General features: G+C 39.0%; 1 protein-coding gene across 2 annotated transcripts in view; it reads right to left on the bottom strand.

The window, feature by feature from the left end:
* Positions 1-397: 397 nt before the first annotated feature.
* Positions 398-22,121, bottom strand: part of Lrrc8b (leucine rich repeat containing 8 VRAC subunit B) — a 66,437-nt gene continuing 44,713 nt past the window's right edge. For both annotated transcript variants that reach the window (XM_027935246.3, XM_071618029.1), the window contains 3 exons: positions 12,933-13,035; positions 8,018-10,182; positions 398-2,082 (listed from right to left, as the gene is read on the bottom strand). In XM_027935246.3, the coding sequence (XP_027791047.1) occupies positions 1,810-2,082; positions 8,018-10,156 (2,412 nt within the window). In that variant the 5' untranslated portion in view covers positions 10,157-10,182; positions 12,933-13,035 and the 3' untranslated portion in view covers positions 398-1,809. The remainder of the gene's footprint in view (positions 2,083-8,017; positions 10,183-12,932; positions 13,036-22,121) is intronic.

Below are 22,121 nucleotides of genomic sequence, written 5' to 3'. Positions count from 1 at the left end.
GCAAGTTTTGGTAAGAAGTATATTTTTACACTGTTCCTTCCCATTCAGAATAAGCAATAATGTATGAGGCAGCTTTTGGTGCTCAGGATTCTTTACAGCTAAAATTTCATTTAATGTGAATAATTCTTTTCTCTGAACTTCATTCAGTCCAGGCATGTGCGGCAGATGAGAGAAACTGTATTTACTGTACTTTAATATTTTAAAGACTCATTTTCATCTTTCTGGAACAATGCAAGGAAAACATATACTGCACACAATTTCATGTTTACAGTACCCTTTACCCATCATGTCTTCCAGTTTTTTTCTAGATGCAGTTAACAGATTACTTCAGAGTTGTATCCAAAATGAGGTGGCATCATAATGCTTAGACCCATTGGAGAAAAACATATTAAAAATGTACATTTCCCAAAAGTGAGTCAGTTGATTTTATTCATTTAACATGATGCACAATAATATAAGGCCAAACACAAAGCTCTTTATAAAAAGGAGCAAAATGTATTCCAGAAGAGTTAAAGACATGAGATGAATTTCAGTTAAATGGATCTTTGTGAGCTCGGAGAGCTCATCTTAGACACTGAATAGATGCTGAATGTTTTATTTTATAATCATATCTCGAGATCATGCAGATGGAGGAAAAAAAAAACATTTTGCTTTAACATTTACTAAATCCCTAACAAAGTATTTTGAAATCAATTTTAAAATCCAAATCTGTCCCTCTCCCCTCTATCACAGTTTTTGTAAATAACTAAGAATTGTACCCGTACAATTACACAGAGACTAGGGAAGAGAGAGGTAGTTGATGTGGCCATCCTCTCACAAGGAAACCCCCCGAATATTTTAGGGCACAAAACACAAGGCTTTTGTTATCCAAGAGTAATTAGTTGCAGAGTACAAAAACATTTTGGAGCAGAGTGCACAAAAACTTGAGAATCATAAACAGCCCAAACCAAGTATCATTAGTTCTTAAAGAAATGCTATGTTCTCTGTACCTTACAAAAATTATTCTCACAGATATGGAACCCGAGACCATACAATAGAAAATATTTATATATTTTATATAAAAAATTTTAACAAATAAAAAAAGGCTTTGATGATAGATAAGAAGAAATTTTCAAGAATTCATTAATTTTCAGGATGCCCTGAGGGTAACATGTCCTATGTACCCTGGCTCCCTGTTCTAGGCAAAGGCCAAAGATGGGCGTTTTCTCAGGGATCCTCATGGTTGATGAAAGAAACCAGACTAAGGAAGACTTAAGCAAGCTGGGAAAGGAAGTAACAATTAAGCCAAAAAGGAATTCTGCCAAGCATAATATACCCTGCCTAAAAAAAAAAAAACAAAAACAGTAGGAACACAAATCAAAGACAGTGGTGCATTTACATCAGGGAAATTTATATTGATGAGTTTTTATAGTTGTGGTGATAAATATCAAAACAGGAAGTCAGTTAAAACAGGTGTGCAAATAAAGAAATGGAGATGGGAGGAGGAGGAGGAAAGAAACCTATACTATCCTAAAGGGAAAAATTGCAAAGTAAAGATTCAGTAATTTCACACTCCTCAACCCATCCTCAATGGGTACTTCTTACATCTTAATAAGTTAAAGATCAATTATTCACAAAGTTCCAGTTCAGTGTTTATACTTTTTACCTGTTTAACTTAGGGCAAGATATTGAGTGGCTTTAATAAGATATTTCGTTAGGATGCATCACAATTATCACCCATGTTTCATCTTTATAACTTAGGAAAGTTTATTTCTCTTTTAAAGCCCTGGGGCATACGTTTAAAAATGCCTTTGCAGCACAGGTCTCTGATCAACATTTATCTAAGCAAGTCTGCAAACGTTCTGTCACAGGGAGAGGAAGAGTATTGAGCAAACTATCCTCGACGATCAGACAGCTCCGTTTCAGGGCCTGACACCCTTCCAGCTCTGGAGGCAGCATTTCCAGGTAATTACCAATGAGCTCCAGATGAGTGAGGTTCGACAGCTCACCCACATGAGGGGACAAATCCGTCAGGCTATTTCTCCCCAAGAATAAACACTGTAGCTTCTTACACTGAAACAGTCCATCTGGCAGTGTCTCGATCTGCAAAAGAACAAAAACAGCTGGTGAGATTGGGTTGGATGGTGTAGGATAGTACATTGACTTGCTAATGCCCTAGCTACCTTTCCTGGAAACATGTCTGCAGGCTTCTAAGACACACATATTAATGGCAATAAATATGAGGTAGCTGAAGGAGAGAAAGGAAAATTAGGGTAGGGGTATCCCATGGAGCCAGGACCCAAATGTGTAAGCCCCGCTGTGCATGGGTGGGCAGCTCATTGGGCTCTGACCATCCTCACAAGAGTCAAAGAAAACATACTTCCATCCTCATTGTGCCCAGGATTAAAAGATCATTATTCTTGAGTTCCAAATCAGAAATAAATTATTCTCAAGAGTCCTTGTAAAGATGAGCAACATCCTTGAAAACATCCTAAGGGCAGACACAAGGCTATTTCTTATACTTTTCTTTTTTCCTATCCACAGCCCTTTTTGAGATAGGGTCTTGCTAAATTGCCGAGGCTGGCTTCAAATTTGTGATTCTTCTGCCTCAGCCTCTTGAGTTGCTGGGATTACAAGTGTGTGCCACCATACCCAGTTCTCTTATACTACTTTTCTCAGTATAGATTGCAATTTGATTCTGTTTTTAAAAGAAGTCTATAGAAGTAGAGACAAAAACATATAAGATAGACATGTACACTTCAGTTCCTTCTACATACATACACCTCTGAATGTTTATCTTTCTTCCTGTTCTCTGGCATGGTTTCAGTTGAATAATTCATGTAACAGAGAGGCAATTTTAAATATGAAAAATAACCTGCAAACTAGGTCAACTCCTAGAGCTGCTCCACTTGACTGCTCCCCTCTATGGTGCATGGGTTGTGTGTGAGTTTCTAAGGGCACCACAGTGCATATATGAAGTAGGGTTCATTTTGGAGAGACCTCCAAATGAAGTTGAGCTCACATAGTCCCTTCAACTCATCACTCCACTGAGGGTGGGTTTGGGTCAGACTGCTAGACTATATACTTCACCTATAATATTCCACATATTAGCTGGGGACAAATGGCATCTATAAAACAGGGTAGGTTCCTGGGTACAGGAAGTGACTTTGCTAGATATAGGGGCTTCCTGCATCCTCTGATGGGCTAATGCATACTGACTGGGCCAGTTCTGTTGGCAGGCAAGCTTCTGGAGCCATCCAGAACTCTCTTCTTAACAGGATAAATACTTTTCAAATGAACTTAAAAATTAGTTACAGTGCACTAAAAAAGTGTTCATTATATTATATAATAAGCTCCCTTTCCTATATAACTAACATATATTCAGTGATGAATATCCTTAAAAGTAAATCACCATTCTTAAGACCAACATTCAACACAGATCATCACTGTAAACACCAAATAGTAGGTATAAGCAAAGGAGAGATATCTATACATTTATTCATTTCTTCTCAAGAGCAGATGCATACACACACACACACACACACACACACACACACACACATTTTAACATGGAGAGAGAGGAAACAGAAATGACAGAGACAGAAGAAATGCAGTTCTTTTTTAAAGCAACCCCTTCTGCTCAGAGACACTTGCAGCTCAGAAGCAGGGTCAAGAATGTACATGTGGAGGAAGATATTCAGGCCTGTGCTGTGTGTTCAGGGGTGAGGGTCCCTGTTGGTACTTAAGTGAAAACAGGGAAGTCTTGGCTCATTTGTATTCAGTAAATATGTGCCGAGTATCTCATATAAGTAAGTGCCAGGCTCCTGGCAAGGTGCAGGGGATGAACTTTTGAGCAAGACTGATGGCCTTCCAGAATATTCATCTAAGGCAGGCTGCCATGAACATCTCAACCTTGGCTCTACTGACATTTTGGGTAGGATGATTCTTGCTGTGGGGCTGTCCTATGCATTGTTACGTGTTTAGCAGCATTCCTGCTCTCTACTCCCCAGGTCCAAGAACCAACAATATCTCCAGAAAAATGTCCCCTGAGGGAGAATAGTACCCCCACCCCCAATTGAGAAGCATTGGTTTAATGGGAGAGAAAAACATTAAATGATTGCACAATTATTCTGCAATGGGTGGGATAAAAAAGAGTGCCCTGACCTGAGTTGTATCGGGGAATCCCAGGCCTTCCATTAACTTCAGATTGCCAGCAATTGCTTAATGGGACTGATTTCCTACTGGGTGATTACCCTGAAGCCATGCCCTCACTCTCTCTGTCTGCCTACCTGCTCTAACACATTCCCACCTAACTTCTTTCAAATTGCCGAATCTGTGATTTTAGTGGTCTTTTCATTGCTCACTAAAGGAGAAGGGCTTCACAAGGTAGGGGAGTGAGCCTTTGGGGCTAGAGGCTAGAAGGTCCCTCAACAGTATTACTGTAAATGAGTTGGGGGCTGTGGCTGGGGCACCCCCTCCCACTCCATGTCAGTGCCCAACTGAGGAGAAGGGCCTTAACTCACCAACTTGAATTCAACTTTCCTCAAGGAAGCTGGGGAGCTTCTTAAGAAACTCTCCTTCAACTCAGGAATTTTATACTGAAAAAAACCTGCTTACAAACTTTAAAAAAGAGTTTGCCTTGAAGGTTATATATTTTTGCCTACCATCAATAAATTTTATAAAAATGTTTCATATCATTAATTTATACCTAGTTCATTTAGTATGTTCCTTTCCTAGACTTTGACACATGAGCCAGAGAGAAGGAAGTAAGTATCCTACTGGTTTCCTCTCCAAAAAATGAGAAAAATTTATAGACCATTAGGGCGATGATAAACTTTATAAACAAAATGGTGTTTGAAAGCAAACTATAATATATAATATAAACATATATAAAATAAACTGAAAAAACTAGAAAAACTAATGGCTACAGCTCTGGCAACCAAATGTCTTCAGCAAAATGGACTGGGGACTCTGGTACAGATTATTCTCTTTCTCTATCTCCATTTGCCATTGATTATTAAACATTCCACTGTGTCCCAAAGACTGAGTGGGACTTTCCTTCAGAATCCTTCTCAAGGTTAGATTTTCTTTCTTCCTTTTTTGCGGGGGAAGGGGGGGTCAATGCCATATACTACCTCAGGACATGTTCTTGTTTTCTTCTATTCTTCTGTGGTGCTGGGAATTAAACCCAGGGCCTTGCACATGCTAGGCAGGTGCTCTACTACTGAGCCTCACCTCCCAGCCCAGCACATAGTAACAAAACCGATAAATTCAATCATTTCAAGAAACAAGGCTCAACATTTCCAGTTTTAAGTAGTGATGTCAAAACAACAAGAAGCACTGTCACACTGTACTATAGAGAATTTCTATGTGATTCCCTTTCTGGTTAGAGTTTTGAGTTCATAAAAGGTGCATAAATGTGGAAGTTGAAAGACCTGGGTGTAAAATGCAATGGTTTCGAAGATTGAGCACATCTAGTTAAATCCCTCTCCCCACCTTGTGTTTCTCCATCACTATTGATGCCACAATAACCTGGTACCTCTGTCACTGGGAGAGGGATGGATCCTGCCTCTTCCTCTCTCACCTCACACTACCACACACACACTGCTGTTGCCCATAAGGCATCTTTGAGGTAGATATACTTGAGACATAAGCTCAGGGAAACAAGAACTGGAACACGTGGGCTCAACACCAGCTCCATCCTGGAAGCTTCAGACCTCAGGTCAATCAGTCTGAGCCTGTTTCCGTGTTGGCAAAATAAGGGCAGTGGCCTAGAGTAGGGGTTGGCAAAGGTTTTCTTTAAAGGACCAGAAGAATAAATATCCTAGGCTTTGTGGACCTAAGAGGAAAACCTAAAGACATTATGTAGGTACTTATGTAACAAGAGAGAAGAAAAAATTATATGCATTTTTAATAAAATTCAAAATATAACAATTACGCATATATTTTTTTGTAATATAGGCCCAATAATGAAAAGAATTGGATTTATTTCTGGGCACTAAAATTTGAATTTCACATAATTTTCATGTGTCATGAAACATTGTTCTTTTTTGACAATGTAAAAACAGGCTATGTGCAGATTTGACACTCAGGCCATAGGCTTCCAATCTCCAGACTAGATCAACAGTGTTCCTTTAATATATGAATCTTTGTCTCGTTTTAAAATCTACATTCCTACTTCTAAATCATAACTGGTTAGGCCTTTCCATGGGGTTTTGCTTCTTGGTTGCCCTCTCCCAGCCCTTTCAAGCACACAATCAAAGCCTCCTTTGAAGGAACCAGTTCAGACTAACTAGCACTTTCAAGTGTCACCCTAGTGACTGTCAGATGAATCAAACATGAACTAGGCGGGCAGACTCCCAGGTACTCCCCATTCTGACCCACTCTGCTATATGCTCTTATCTCTTATTACTTCTGGGCATCCTACTGCAATCCCCTGTGCATGACCTCTATCTTTCTACACATAGCCCCCATCCAGCTTTTCAGGGTGTGTTTCATAGAACATTCCTCCCACAAGTTACTAGGAGAAAGGTGTCTTGCTCAAACACATTTGGCAGATGTTACACACCATCTCTCCCTCTTGGAGAAGCGTAATGTATTTCACATGTTAAAGGTACTGAGGAACACTGCAGCAAAAATATGATTAAGAAAGGAAACATTTAATTTTTTTTGTAATTTTGTTTTGTTGTTGTTTATGGTAACAACTATTACATCCTGTGGAGGAAACCCTGGCTTGCCTTGTCAATGAATACCTATCACCAGGGCCACCTGGGGGACTGCCCAACACTGTTCTGTGTCTAAAGAACTCCCTGAGACTTGGCAGAAATCAGAGCTTACTTCCCACTGGAGAAACCAACACCACCAGATTCTCGTGTCCCCAGCTCTCTTATAGCTAGTATGGGTGTTCAGAAACCGTGCCAATCAGGTGTTCAGACTTGAATCCTGAATTGGCTTCAAAGCCTTGTAACCTAAAGATCTCTCATTTATCTTAATGGACTCTCCCCTTTTACTTATAAGTTTCTGGTTCTAAAAAATCGGCATGAATTTTCTTCTCATTTCCCCATTTTGCTAACAACTACAGTTTTCAAAACCAACGTCTGATGATTATGATGTTCACTAGCCAACTCCATGCTCATAGCTATGTTTAGCAAAAAGAAAATGTGAATTACAAAAAGACTAGAAGATAATACATTTTGGGGTGGGTTAGAAGAAAATAGCAGTGCCCATTTTTCAAGTAGAGGAAGATCGGTTTCATCTTTTGGCAGGCCTGATTTATGTTCCCCTTCTCCCCATATGGACATTACCCTCACTCCCTTGCCCTTTAGAGTAGCAGGGATTTTTTCCTTCCTCCTTCACATTTTAACCTAGGAAACTACTCATTTATTTTGTTTTTTCTTGTTTCAGTGAAGTTACATTTTCCTTAACTTGGCTGTACTCTTGCAAATTATGGTTCATTTTTATACATGGATGCTGGAAAAAGCTTCCAAGAAGCCCCAGTATTGCATTATAGAGCCAGGCCTTTCATTTTGAATTGTCTTTCTAGATATTCATACAGATCTTGAGTCTTTTTTAACTGCCTTTCCAGAAGGATTTATGAATAATTCATAATCTTAGCATTTTTAAACAAAAAGTTACTTGGATGGCAGATTTGGAAGGCTGAAAATTAAACTTTCTGTGTGTGCAAGACAAAAAGTAAGCTCTACCACAATTAGTAAGTTTAAAACACTGTAACTATGATGTTTCTATAGAAAATGGAGAAAGAGAATAAAGAGAATTAACATTTGTCAAGCAACTATCATGTGCTAGAAACTGGGCCAATGTGTATATTTTATCATATAATCTGCATGACAAATCAAAACTTAATATAAGAAACTGATGTTCAGTGTTTTTGTAAATTGTCTAAGATCACATGGGCTGGGGCTCAAGCTCACAGAATGTTTAATATGTCATAAAGTCCATTTTCTTCTTCTATGTTACAAATTGCAAGCACAGCAGAGAGCCTCAAAAGACTGGCTGAATAAAGGATGGATTTACTTACATTGTTGTTGGTCACAGCAAAGTACTGCAAATTACTCAGATACTGGATTTCTTCTGGAATGAAGGTCAGGTGGTTATAGCTTAGATCCAAATAATATAGTTTGGTGCATAGAAAAAGCTGCAAGGGCAGATTCTCAATATTATTATGATCCAAAGAGAGCTGCTCTAGGTTAGATAATGCTCCGATCTGGGCAGGAATATAAGCAATGTTATTGTGCCACAGTTTTAAGCAGGAAAGATTCTGAAGATGCTGAAAGCTAATGATCTCTTCCACAGTTTTAAGGTTATTTTCCTTTAGGTCCAACTCATGCAAATTGTTCAGGCTAAAAATGGAGTGTGGAATGCGTTCCAGGTCACAGCTGATCAGTTCTAGGCTTTTCAAATTGACCATCTTTTTCAAGTTGTTCAGCACAACCAGTTTGCTTCCTTCATTGTCAAGGGACAGCTTCTGCAGCGAAGGCAGGAGGTCTGTGACCACCTGGGGGATCCGAGACAGGCTACTCTTCAAGTAGAGGGTCCTCAGATTTTTTAGGTCCTGAAAGCCCTCCAGCTGCATGGTACTCAACTGCTCTGGGAGAACACAGCCTGACAGGTAAAGTTCCTTGAGATTCTTCAGGTGAAATACCCAGCGTGGGATTTTCCCCATTTCAGTAAATTTCAGGCGGAGGATTTTTAAATTCTCCTCTAAAAAGGCCAGTGCAGGATGGTCTACCACCAGAGATGAATGGTATATATGAAGCTCCTTGAGGTTGACCAACTGCGAGACTGCAGAGGGCAGTTTGACCTCAGGGATAAGCTCTAGGCTGAGCACTTCCATTTCTGTTAACTCGAACACGTTGTCTGGAAGACCACTGAGCATAAAGAGATGCAGCTCTATCTTGTCCTGGGAGTTTTTCACAAGTTTACTTTTCAGTTTCTCAACCGTCCATTCGTTGTTAAGGTTGATCTGCTTCAGTTTGTTCTCACTGACCTCTGACAGGAATATGGAGAAGCGTTTGGAATAAAGTGGATCATACTGGTCAGCCAGATGGAGGATGAAGGCAAAGTCATTCTTGACGTCCGGGATATCACTGTAGTTGCTTTTTTCTCTTAACGCCTCAAAGGAATATTGCTTCAGGGAACTCCTCAGCATCCACCATAAGCTATAGGAGGAGGTGAGACCGTATAGTATTACCAAAATAACATAAAATGAAGCCAGGACTTTAAATATTTCTGCCAAGGAGTAGACACACTGGTAGCGCTTATATCCTGTAAAAGCCTGCACGTCGATTGAACAGTCAATTTCAAGAGTAATGTAGGTTAAAAAATATGGAACATAAGTTATGATAAGGACAAACAAAATGACTTTGACTATTATCTGCTTCAGATACACCCGGTAAATGATGTCCTTCTGCTCCACGTGCAGACGGAACCTTTTCACTTTCTCAAAGATGGCTTTTGCCTGTTCACCTTCCTTCTTGTCCAGGACACTGGAAGTTGGGCTTTCTATGCTGGCTGACTCCAACCCTGACTGTGGGTAAGGCAGGGACTGCTTGCTGGAGTCAACCTCAGCTGAACACCCTGAGGATGAAAGCAAAGTCTTGGACTTGGAGACTTTCAGGGGCCTCACTGACTGTTCAGCCACTGTTTCTGACAGGGCGCGGGTGGTCCATGGAGAATCGAAGCACTTGTGAAGGATGGCCACAAAATGCTCCAGCCTGGAACTGGTGCTGGGGTAGTGAAGCCAAAAGTTGCTGCAGGCTGCAAAGATAAGTGTGTGCAAGAGCACCAGGTAGGGGAAAAACTTCGCAAACCAATGGAGCTGTTTCTCGTAACAGACTGCATCGATGTAGGAGTACTGTTGTCGGTGGAGATCATTCTGGATTCGGAGGGGGAGCGGAAGCAGTGTCCCAGAATTAGAGGATGTGTTCACGCTGGCTTTCAGGAGGTCCCAAGGCACAGCGCAGTGATTGTCAAATTCCACTTTGCATGGGAGACAGCACAGGACCCTGCTCTGAGTGAGCTGGAGAGCTCCGGCCAGCACAGCCACCAACAGCATGATGAGGGTGATGTAATACCAGAAGACGTCCCACCATGGCTTTAAGATGTGATAAGATGACTGGGCGTCTGCTAAACATTTTAGCTCTGTTAGTGTAATCATGACTCTCCTTTGCACGAGTACAGAAACTGGTGAGGAAAAGAAAAGAAACACTACTGAAACAAATACTCACATGTACATTTCATTCTAATGCCTGTATGTACATTCCCTACCCAAGTAGATTTTTAGTTCAAGGCTGATCATGGGGCACATGAACCTTCTGGTTTCATTTGAAAACACAGGCCATACCAACCCTGCACTGTAAAGTCCCTGACATGGGGGCTCATTTGGTGATAGGTAGAGTGGATCTGTAAAGAAATTTGGGGGTAGTTCTTGGGGCAATTATTTAATTACCTCCCTGGTTTAAACTCCAGGTTGGGTTACTAAAATCCAGGAGCCATTTTTTTCTTGTTTTCTTTTTTTAAGTGATATGGAACAAATTTTCTTGTGCTACCAATTTCTAATGGTAACATTCCATGTTCTCTAGAAGGTCTAAGTAAGCTCCTTTCTGCATGGCACCTCATGTCTGGAACATCATTTATAACCTAAGTGTTGTTCTAAACACAAAAAGGAACTTTTTTTGTGTGTGTGCAAGGTTGGCTTTATAAGGGTTTCCCTCTTTGGCTTACAGGAATCTACCCATTTCTTCCCAAACTGTCACCGAATGTATCATCTCCTTTCTCAGCTCTTGCTTTACAATTTAAGTATATGAGTATTTAAAAACACCATATTTGGGCTGGTGATTTGGCTAGTGGTAGTGCACTTGACCAGCATGTGTGAGGCCCTGGGTTTGATACTCAGCACTGCCCCCACCCCACCCCGTCTCCCCAAAAGAAAGAAAGAAAAACTGAGTATTTAAAGTTGGGAAATAAGAATAATGATTGAAAAAGGAACAGGGAAGAAAAACCCTGTTAGAATACTCAATCCTCGGGATTCAATACATTTTCTACTTTATAGTCAGAACAGATTCAACTTCCTCGGCTTGATAATGTGGCATGTTTAATGTCGTAATGGCGCAGTGCTAACAGATAAGTGATTAAGGCACACTCTATTATTATTTTTGCCTTTAGAAAAACAAGACACATTTTATATCTGTACCTTGAAAAGGATTCAGACAGTTCTCCTGAGAATTTCTGTTTAGCCACATTTGTATAAATTGTTTAAACAATTGCTAATTAGTAAAATCCAGACCACCTATAAGTTGGTGCAGAATAAGATAAAAGGAAACATTTGGAGCTTATGAAGTGTCTGATAAGAAAAAGAAAAAAAGAGACCACGGTAGCACTGTTGCTGTTTGCTGGAGAGTCCAGCTCTAATTGTGCTCAGGGGCTGCTCTTGGCTTTCTTTTTTTTTTAATATTTACTTTTCAATTTTTGGTGGACACAACGTCTTTATTTATTTTTATGTGGTGCTGAGGATCGAACCCAGCGCCCCATGCATGCCAGGTGAGCATGCTATCGCTTGAGCCACATCCCCAGCCCTGCTCTTGGCTTTCTTGAGTCTGATGTTTCTTTCCCGGGCCTGAGTTTCTTGTTAGATAACCTGTTACCTGTAGCACCCTCAAAAGAAACCTTTCTTGCTCTCATGGGAGACTAGTTCCTGCCTTTCAAGGAATCCCATCACAAAGGCATGCTGTTAATAAGCATCTTCTCTTTTGCAGGTCTGAACATATTCCTGACCATCTGACTCTGAGCCCTATTCCTTCATGCTCTCTACCTTTTGCTAGAAATCCCATGATCCCTGATTTTAATTTCTGAACTGCAGTGCCACTTTCTGCCTATATTCTCTCTGGGCATTTATTGAATATATGTATTCCACTTCCTCCTAAGCCCTGTGACTTGATTATATAACTTCTCCAGAGCTTCCCTCCCTTACTCTAGGTTAGTGGGTCTGACTCTCAATTCCTCCCATTCTGCATTGCCCCCACTGTGGTTAACCATAATTGCATGTCAAGACAAGACAAAAACCAAAAACAAGAGGATTACATGAGATAAATATGTAGTTGTGGACTTAGACCCCAAAATACCATAAGCATGATGGGTGGGGAGAATAGTAGAAATATTGCTGGATGAAAGAACATGTTAAGAATATCTATGAATTTTAACTGACATGTATGCATAATTTCAGCTACTTGTATAATAGCTATCATGCTAAAACAGTGATTTATAGCCTTTGGCCACATTAATTTGTGAACCCAGATAAAAGGGTGACAGGTCTTTTGTGCCTGTCTGGTGAAATCACACCTGGAACTTAATGCTCAGTTATGGGCTGAAGACAGAAAAGGCAACAAAATCATCAGGAGTTGCCATCTAAAACCATTCTCGGCAGAGGGATACAGGGAATCAATGACATTCAGCTGAGATAAAGGATGACTAGGAAAGATGAGAACTTATCTTTTACATTTTTGTGCAATTACCTCATGAATAAAAGAAATAATGGATTTGTTTCAGATGCAAACTGGGTGGGTAGAAGATTTAGAGAGTTGCTTCAATTTGTTGGTAGAACATCAAATCTTTGAAACAGTTTAGCTCCCTTGTTACTAGCTGGGGCTAAATGAATAAAATGACCATCCCTCGGGGATGCTGTAAAGGAATTTCTTGCAATATATAAAGAGAATGAACCAGATAATCTCTAAGGGCTTTTCCAGCTCTGAGTTTATGGTGACATATTTGTCCTCTAAGGACCCTGAGAATTAAATTATTTTATGCAACTGAAACTGTGGAAGAATGAAACAAACAGTTCAAATAATGATAAAGGTATGTGGCAGACAACAGAGATTTACTCAACAAGGAATACCAGCCAACACTGACCAAAATAATTATTAAGTATTTATACTTACTAAAATGGAAAAAAATGAATCAAATAAATCAGCTATGCTTCAATCAGGGGGTCTACACCTTTTGAAGTTTCTTAGACACACCATCTCTGAGTTTGTCTTCATTCTATGAGAAAGCATAAGTATCTTGAAAGACATATATTCATTCAAATGATCAAAAACATTGCAGAAACTGTCTTTCCAGACCCTCTCCATCAGGAGACATGATATGGCCAATAAATTATCATAGGTTAGTTTACTTTCAACTCAGAGGCACATCCTGGCAAAGCTGTATATACCAGTCCCCACCCATACCCATCAGACCATGTTCATACCCTGAACTCCCTTTTCAATTACAGAGTAGTTTCTACAGAAATTTAGGTCCAACATGTTTTAAAATTCTGTATATATAACACTTAGCTATTCCCAAATAGTTTGCATATGTTAATTTCTCTCATACACAGTTGGTCTTATTTGCATTTCTCAGATGGCTTGTCAAACCATGTAATTTCTGCACTCTAATTTAAAACCACATTTCTATCCAAATATATATGCTCCAAAAATTTAGTCTACCAGTTTCATTAGAAAAAGTCACAAGGCAAGAAGACTTTCTCATACACAACTCAGAAATATGGCTAAAAATTCCCTGAATTTGTCATTACATATATTAGTATGTACATAGTTTTTTTTTTTTAAATTCGGTAGGTTAACAAAAGCCATTCTCTGCATATACTACAATCACTTGTGACTGATGAACTGCAGGAAAACTCTGAAATGCTATATTAAAAAAAATTGAGTCTGAAAAAATGTATTTTTAGTGTCCATGGAAACTCAAAAAAGTTGCTGGGAAGGTTTTATTTTCCCTTAAGATAATATATATATATATATCTTAAAATATATATATATATATTTTTTTAAATAAAATATTATGTATTTGAATTCTAGCAAAGAGTATTTGTCCCAAATTGTATGGGGTTAGAAAGCTCTATTAGAATATCAGACAACCTATCTGTGCACTAACTCAGCACTACCGGAAAATAAATTTACAACATAACAGCATTTAGAAGCAGACAGCAGGATAAAGAGTTATGGAGCACTAGGGTGGAGTTCAGAGGTAGAATGTGTGCTCAGCATACACGAGCCTTGGGCTCAATAGCCAGCACACACATATGCACACTCTGATTGTGACACACTTTACATACTCTTCCACAGCACTACATCTATAATTTCCAGAATGCTACTCCCTCATCATGATGCTCCTTACACAAGTTTTCCTTTAATATTACAAATACATTTCCTACTTTATAGGCAGTATGTTTATGAAAGAGAGATATCAACCTCCAACTAACAGTAACAATTTTAAATTATCATAATAAGAAACTACTATCAATCTACCATTGAACCACTCCTGAACATGTTTGCTATATTCATTCCATCTGAAAATGAATTGGAAAGGACTTTCCTATTTGCCTTTTTAAAAATTATGTACTTTTCCTGTAATCACCTAATTCAGATTTCCTTTGATGAGTTCCTTGTCAATAAGAGCAAATAAGAATTTATTGTTAGTGGAAAATACCTTGCTCAAAGCAACAAAACCATCAAGAAACAACTTCAATTGGAACTTAGGAACTCCAACCCTGAGCCTTGTCAATGCCATATCACAAGGTAATATCTCAGTAAATCCAATGAGCTGTGCTGAGGTCTGTTTCTCAAAAGCTGGAGAAAAAGTTATAGAGCTCTTCCCCCAACATCCACATTGTAACTGAGTTCTATTATAATCTTGAAAAACAAGGATGCAAATGTAGTTTACTGCAACATCTCAGTTTTATGGATACATACCATGTAACCTATTCTCTTAGCATAAATATTTTTCTACTAAATATTTTTACTGAATTATCTAAGACTTAATATTTAAATACATAGCAACTTGATTAAAGGATACATGAAAACTTTCAAGCATTCTTACCTATCAAATGCTGCTAATTTTTCTAATTGAAGTACTTAATTGGAATTAGAGCCATTATACCTTTTAATACAGTTTGCATGTGCCCTAAACATTTTCCAAACCATATTTTGGCAAAGAATGAGGATTCAATCCAAATGAAATCCCTATTTCTAATACACAAATGCACTAAATTAGTTCAAAGAAATTATGTTAAGAGTACCAGATTTTATGGTCTTAATCCCATTCCTTTAGCTTTTAAATCTCATTAAAAAATCATAAAAGCTTTTCAAAACACATGAATTCATCTGACAATCTCATCCCAAAGTCTCTAAGACTGGAACAACACCACTCAACTTAGGCATCTTTATTTCCCAGTAGACCTTATTTTACTTTGAAAGCATTTCCAAAATAACCAGTGAAAAAATAAACAAATGACGATCAGATGGTATTTAGAGTCATTGTATGCTGAGAACAACATGCTTTTTCAAAGATCTGTCCTTTGATCCCAGAAATCCGGGGTTCCCTACACTACTCTCACTGAAACTTGATTTAAAAAATACCTTACATTCTGTCAAAATGTTTATCAGTACTAACCTATATTTAACTATAATTTAAATTTGCCTCTTTTTATCTCCTTAGAAAATAATGTATCTGTACCTCTGAATTATTTGCCCCTCTTCTTTATACTAAAATAACCCATTTAACTACACTTCAGAAATCTGAAGCCCAGCATTTAGCATTTTGCCTGTATTTATGTGATCACTAGTAGCAAGGATACTTGATATATCTGTTCCCTTATGTCCCTTACCAGTTCCTTCAAATCTTGTCAGTACATAGACTTTCAGATAACAAACATCCTTTCCAAACTTGGTCATAGTTTAGAGACCTAGAAAGAAACTAAGAGATAGATTTATCTGGTAGAATGTTTCTTTAATATTAATGTCCATAAAAATTGCCGAGAGCTTATTAAAACAAAAAGTGAGCTTGCCATGGTGCCAAGGATCTCAGCTACTCAGGAGGCTGAGGCTGGAGGATAGGAAGTCCAAGGCCAGCCTTGGCAACTTAGCAAGACCCTATCTGGCAAACAAAACACATAAAGTGATAGGATCCTACCTTCAGAGTTTCTGGTTCATAAGGTAGTTCTAACAAATTCTAAATTGGATGCTACTGGTCCAGGGATCACCTTTTGAGAATCACAGTTTTGAGAGAGCAGTTTTCAACTTTGGCTTCACATTGGAACTGTCTGGGGGCACTTTTAAAAGAAACCTAATCACAAGCCCTATCCCCACAGAACAATCCAAGTGGTCTAGGTGAGGCAAAAATTTTCCTCAGGAGGAGAAAACTTGTAAAATAAATTGGCAATAAATTATCTGGGGAAAAAAAATGCATATCTTTTAAATCTTCTTGGCAATTACACTAGATGTCTACAATGCTCCATTCTCTCCCAACTATAGTTAGAGCTTCAGAGACTCGGGTATGTGAGGAGTAGAACAATGAGTCACTGGCAGGACAGACTGAAGGAGGAGGGACTAAAAAGTCTGAAAATCTGTTTCAATATGGGGTAAAGAAATAATATGTGTAAATTTTATAATATGCTTGAAAAGAAAGCAAAGAATGAAATAGTCACTGCTATATTTTGGATCTTAAAAATCTTCCAAAGGCCCTGTGTCAGAAGTTAAATCCCCCACCTTGGGAGGTGGTAGAACCTTTAAAAAGTGGCTCCTAGGGCTCAATGGTAGAGTGATTGCTGAGCATGTGTGAGGTACTGGGTTTGATCCTCAGCACCATATTAAAAAAATAAACAAGTCTCCACCTATAACTATGGGGGAAAAAAAAGTACACCTAGAGAAAGTAAGTCAGGTGAGTGGGTGCGGGGGAATGACCTTCAAGGGGATAATGGGATCCTGGACCCTTTGCTGTTTCTTGTGGAGAACCATCCATGGGCTGTGCATGAACTACATCAGTATCATAGCCTAGTGAATAGGAGAATCTGGTGTCTGGGAACTTCCAGTGGAAATTTCTTTTGGCCAGGACCACCCAAACACATGTGACCCTATTCAAGCTCTGCCCCAGGTCCCACACAGCACAGGACATAGGGTGTCCTGCTGCAGCCACACAGCCTCTCAGAGATGGGTGTGACCTGCCAAGATGCCAATCAACCTGTTGCTGCAAGACATCAAGAAGCAAGACTCCACCCATGAAGCCTTATCCCTGCCTTTGTTGTACCCCCTTTAAATAAATCAGGGGACCATTTTCTAATTGTCCAGCTTCAGCTCCTGTGTGGGCTGGGCCTATCAGATGCTCTCCTTTAAAACTATTTTTCTGACTCTGTCTTTCGTTCTCCACTAATTATTTGTGACTTATTTTCTCCCATGGTCCTTTTTCCATCCTACACAGGAAAAGACACCCTGGTGAGGCGCTGGCAGCCTCCCCATAGTTTCTCTCTTTCACTTCCTGGCCATGATACCATGAGCAGTTTCCTCTGCCACATGCTCTAGCCATGATGTACTTCCTTGCAATAAGGCCAACTGATCAAGGACTGAAACCTCCAAAACCGCAAACCAAAATACTCTTTTCTTCTTTTTTAATTGATTATCTCAGATGCTCTGTCACAGTAACAGGAAGCTCACTAAAATACTTATTATAAATTAAAATTCAATACCATGTAACAACACTGGACATCTGATGGAGGTCCAGAGTGGGAGTCAAATGAATTCCAATTTTGTTCCTATGCTAATATAATACCTTACAGTTTTGTAGCATGTGGTGCATAGTAAATACTTATACAATAAATATAATGTACAAAAATGCAAATTATATGAAAAATTTCAGATATTTATACATATTCTAAGATGATAAAGACTTTGAGCTGGCCCAAGTGGTGAAGGAGTGGCTAGAACTCAGTAGTATATAGATGGAAGGACTTTTGATTAACTGTTCAGCATATTCTGCAATTTAATGGCTTTAAAAAACATTAAGGTTTTATTTCTTGAGATTTTGTTGGGGATTCTTGTATTTCATGGTGTTGGCCAGCACAAAGATGGCTGGAAGGTCCAAAATGACCTCATTTGTTCATTATACTGCTGGCTCATAACTTCTTCATATGAGAGTCAGTGTGGTGCTTTGAGTGTCCTCAATGAACATGGTGGCTGGATTCTAAGACAGTGTGTTATAAGCACAAAAATTAAAGCTGTGGACTTTTTAGGGCATAGCATTTGAAGTTACACAGTGCTGTGTCCATGAAAATCTATTAGTCAAGGGAGATACAAGGCCAGCTCAGATTCAAAGGGATGGGATGCAGAGAACACCTCTCAGTAGTGAAATGACGAAGAATTTGCAGCTATGTTTAATACACTACTATCCATAAATAATTCCATAAATCTTCCATAAATAACTTACATCTCTTCTCCACAGAAAGCACAGTAGCCCTCTCCCCCAACATTCATATACCATCACATCAAATTCAGGCTTAAAGGCCAGGCTTGTGTCTTATAAATCAGGGCAGCATCCTTAAGATTTTTAGAAGCCGCTCCATGCAGCAGAGATATCTAGGAGGTTACCATATAGGGTTTTATAGCTGTGTCCTTGCTTTAATTTTCACCTTGAGACCAAGTTTTGCTGGTAATAGTACTCTGGATCTGATCTTTGGACCTGAGACCATTTCCTTCTTTGAGTATCTTTTGTTGAGTAGAGAAGGTTGCTAGGAATAAGAAACAGTTTTATTTCCATTTCTAGAAAATTCTGGATTGGAAATATTTCCTCTAAAGTCTGCTTACAATCTGGACAGTTTGTTCTTTAATGCATCTCTTTCTTGCAAAACTTTGATCATAGGTGGTTAAAAAATGAAGTTATTAGTTGGTGCTTTCAATATTCTGCTGACAAATCTCCTACCCTAGATCCACAAGGTTGTTAGGTTCATTTTCTATGTGATTTGTAGGTGATGGTTCAGCCTATTTTTCTGCCAATAAAACATAAGAGTGCTATTTTATATCCTCCAATAGCAATTTCCTCACTGACCTTTATACACCATTAATACTAGTTTTACTACCCTTCAGACCTTCACTGCTTCCTTTTCCCAAAGCCAATGCCAGATGTTTTGTTATGGTAGTACCTCACTTCTAGGTACCAATTTTTGGTTTTACTTATTTATTTTGTGTAACAAGCCATACCAAAACTTAGTGATTAAAATAATGATTCGCTGTATCTGATAATTCTGTAGGATGATGAGGCAGTCTCATTTCGCTTGGTATTCATTGGGATGCTGGGGTGGCTAGAAGGTCCAACATGCCTCTATGCCACACTGGTACCTGGGCTGCCTGCTTGTTGCGGGGCTCAACTTGTGCTATTGACTGGGCCCTTGGCAGTCTCCACATTGATTCTTTAGGCTTCCTCACAGCAAAGGGGAGGTTTTGAGAGGGAATGTTCTATGCATACAAATTCAGAATTTGCAAGTCTCTTAAGGCCCAGTCTTAGAAATTACTACACCCCCACTTCTGCCACATCCTGTTGATCCAAAAATATAACAGAGCCAGTAGAGAGTCAAAGGCAGGGAAACAGATGGGAGGAGTTGCTAAGTATTTGCAGTCACTTTTAATTCATCATAGGATGCCATAAACATTTAAGTAGCCAATGGTTCCTCAGTAAAGTAGTCTTTGAGGAAAATAATTTAATGAGTGAAAACCAAATCTCTGTCCATATGAGGAAGGATCATCAGATGAAGAAGAGTAAAAAAGGACAGAGAAGCAGAATTAGTGAGGTAAAGAAAAAGCAAATATTTCTGGGGCACATAAATCTAATTTCATGGAAAGAAACTGACATAGTCAAATTATAGAGGGAAGGCAAAAAATAGAAATGTGTCACTACTATTTAGCAATTTCCTACCCCAAACTGTAAAGTAGAATTGGGTCTGTGAAACAATCATACACAATATTCTAAAGAGTATGAAACTCTCTGAAGCCCCAGGAGAAAGTTATTGATAATAAACTGCAGAAAAAAATAAATAAAATAAATAAGTAAGTTACAGAATGAATTAAGACCATAGGAACAACTCTAGAAATCCTAGTGGAATCTGAGTTCTTCTGAACTTTAAGGAACACCATTTCACTTTTCTTGGTTTCTGGTGATAACAGAATACATCATATATCTAATTTAGGTGAAAATTTTCTTTTTAGGAAAAGACCTCAATATGTAACAGTTACATATTGAAATATTTATACCAGAACATAGCTTCCAGTAGCTGGATAATTCTTAGAAGGTATTGAGGCTGGGGTTGTGGCTCAGTGGTAGAGTGCTTGCCTAGCATGTGTGAGGCACAGGGTTCGAGATTCTCAGCACCACACATAAATAAGTAAAATAAAGGTCCATTGACAACTAAAATAAGTGAATATTCTTAGAATGTATAAAACAGAAGCCAACATCAAATCCTCCAACTTTCATGGTTTTTAAAAATACTTTCCGACACCCCACTCAAGTAAGCAGGCCATAATAAAGTAGGGCCAAACCTCTCTGCAGTCTCTGGGAAACCACACCATAGCATTCCATTTCTTCTCTTCAGACTTCCACAGGTGACCTACCTGTCCCAAGAGCAGAATTATATGTCCTATTTAATCCAGGAAGACCCCATTGAAAACAGGGTTCATTTTCTATAAATAAAGAAACAATTTCAGACGCATTTTAGTGGCTTCACTATAATCATGGGCTTAGAACTAAGGGTCCTAATTTGAAAAGATCTGGGAGCTTAGTGGCATACATTTTGGATACCTAATTAGTAATAGGTCTTCCCATAAAACAAATGTAAAATTGTAAATAGTTGGAGAAATTTTCATTAAACTATAAATTTAAATGAAAGACATATTTTAGCTTTTGTCAGATCTAATAATACTTAAAAACATAATGTTTATTAATTGCAGAGGCTAGATACCACGAAGGCATACGAAAAGAATATTGTCTCGAGTCATCTGTGGGCAGTGTGTGCACTGTGCTGCACATTGTAGCCTAACAGATAGGATAATCTGGTGTCTAGGAACTTCCAGTAGACATTTCCTTTGGTTGACTGCCCAGAGTCAGGGTGAATTTCTATTCCACTCTGCCATGTCCCACACAGCCTCTCTAAGATGGGTGTGACCTGCCAAGATGTCAATTAACCTGTTGACTGCAAGACATCAGGAAGCAAGACTCCACCCCTGAAACCTTACCCCTGTCTTTGATGTACTCCCTTAAATAAACTACAGGAGCCATTTTCTAGTTGTCTAGCTCCCATTCCTGTGTGGACTAGACTATCAGGGCTGTCTTTAAAACTATCCTTTCTGACTTTGTCTTTTGATCTTTTCTAATTATTCTAGACTTTAATTTCTTAGGAGGCTTATCCCTCTGAGCAGTCAAGAATACCCTGGTGAGGTGCTGGACACCCTGCGATAGAATATGAGGGCTTCTTTCTCCTTTCCCAGGATCATGATCCCACTGTAGAGAAGAAATGCATAGTTGAATGTTGTATACCACCTAATACTGTCATTTCAGTGCCCAAATGAGTGGGATGATGGGGTAAATCTAATAAATATTACATTTGGTTCTACTCAAATGCCCAGAGAATAGCTGGAACATCACTGAACGGCATCGTCAACCAAAAACAGAGGGAGATTTTAGTCTGTTCATGCAATAAATACTTAGAAAGCCTGTTATGTACCAGGAGTTCTAAGAGTTAGAAAAATAAAGCTGTGCAAGACAGAACAACTCTCTGCTCTTTTGGATTTCACTGTTGTGAGGGAAGAGACAATAACTAACACACAGCACAATACAGATCAGAAATGCCATAAAGACTAGAAAGCTGCTGTAGACCGGGGGTCTGGGAAGCCTCTTTAGAGGAACTACTGTAGATGGAGAATGAAACAAAGCCAATCACAGGACAAGTAGAAGAGGCTCATAGATGAGTAAAGATTAGAACAGAAGCCACTCTGGCTGGGATGTCAGGAGCCTGGGGAAAGGAAGAGAGTGATAGGTTTCAGCCTAGGGAAAGAGTCTGTATAACAAATCCAGGAGTGATGGAAGAGCCACAGAGGGTCGGTCAAATAGAGGGTCAAATAGAGGGATGGCAAGAGATGTTATCAGCTTTAAAAATTTTACAGTGAATTTGAAGAATCAGCATGGAAATATGGACATACCCAAAAATTCAAAGGATTTTTACCTTCATCTATAAAAAGAAGAGTGTTCAAAATGTAGTAGGTAACAGACCCACTATCCTCACCGCTGTTCACCTGGGCTATATGTCCAGA

The sequence above is a fragment of the Marmota flaviventris genome, chromosome 10 (assembly GCF_047511675.1).
Source record: "Marmota flaviventris isolate mMarFla1 chromosome 10, mMarFla1.hap1, whole genome shotgun sequence".
Classification (NCBI taxonomy): domain Eukaryota; kingdom Metazoa; phylum Chordata; class Mammalia; order Rodentia; family Sciuridae; genus Marmota; species Marmota flaviventris.
The sequence above is the reverse complement of the archived record's forward strand: the minus strand, read 5'-3'. Positions and strand labels throughout refer to the sequence as shown.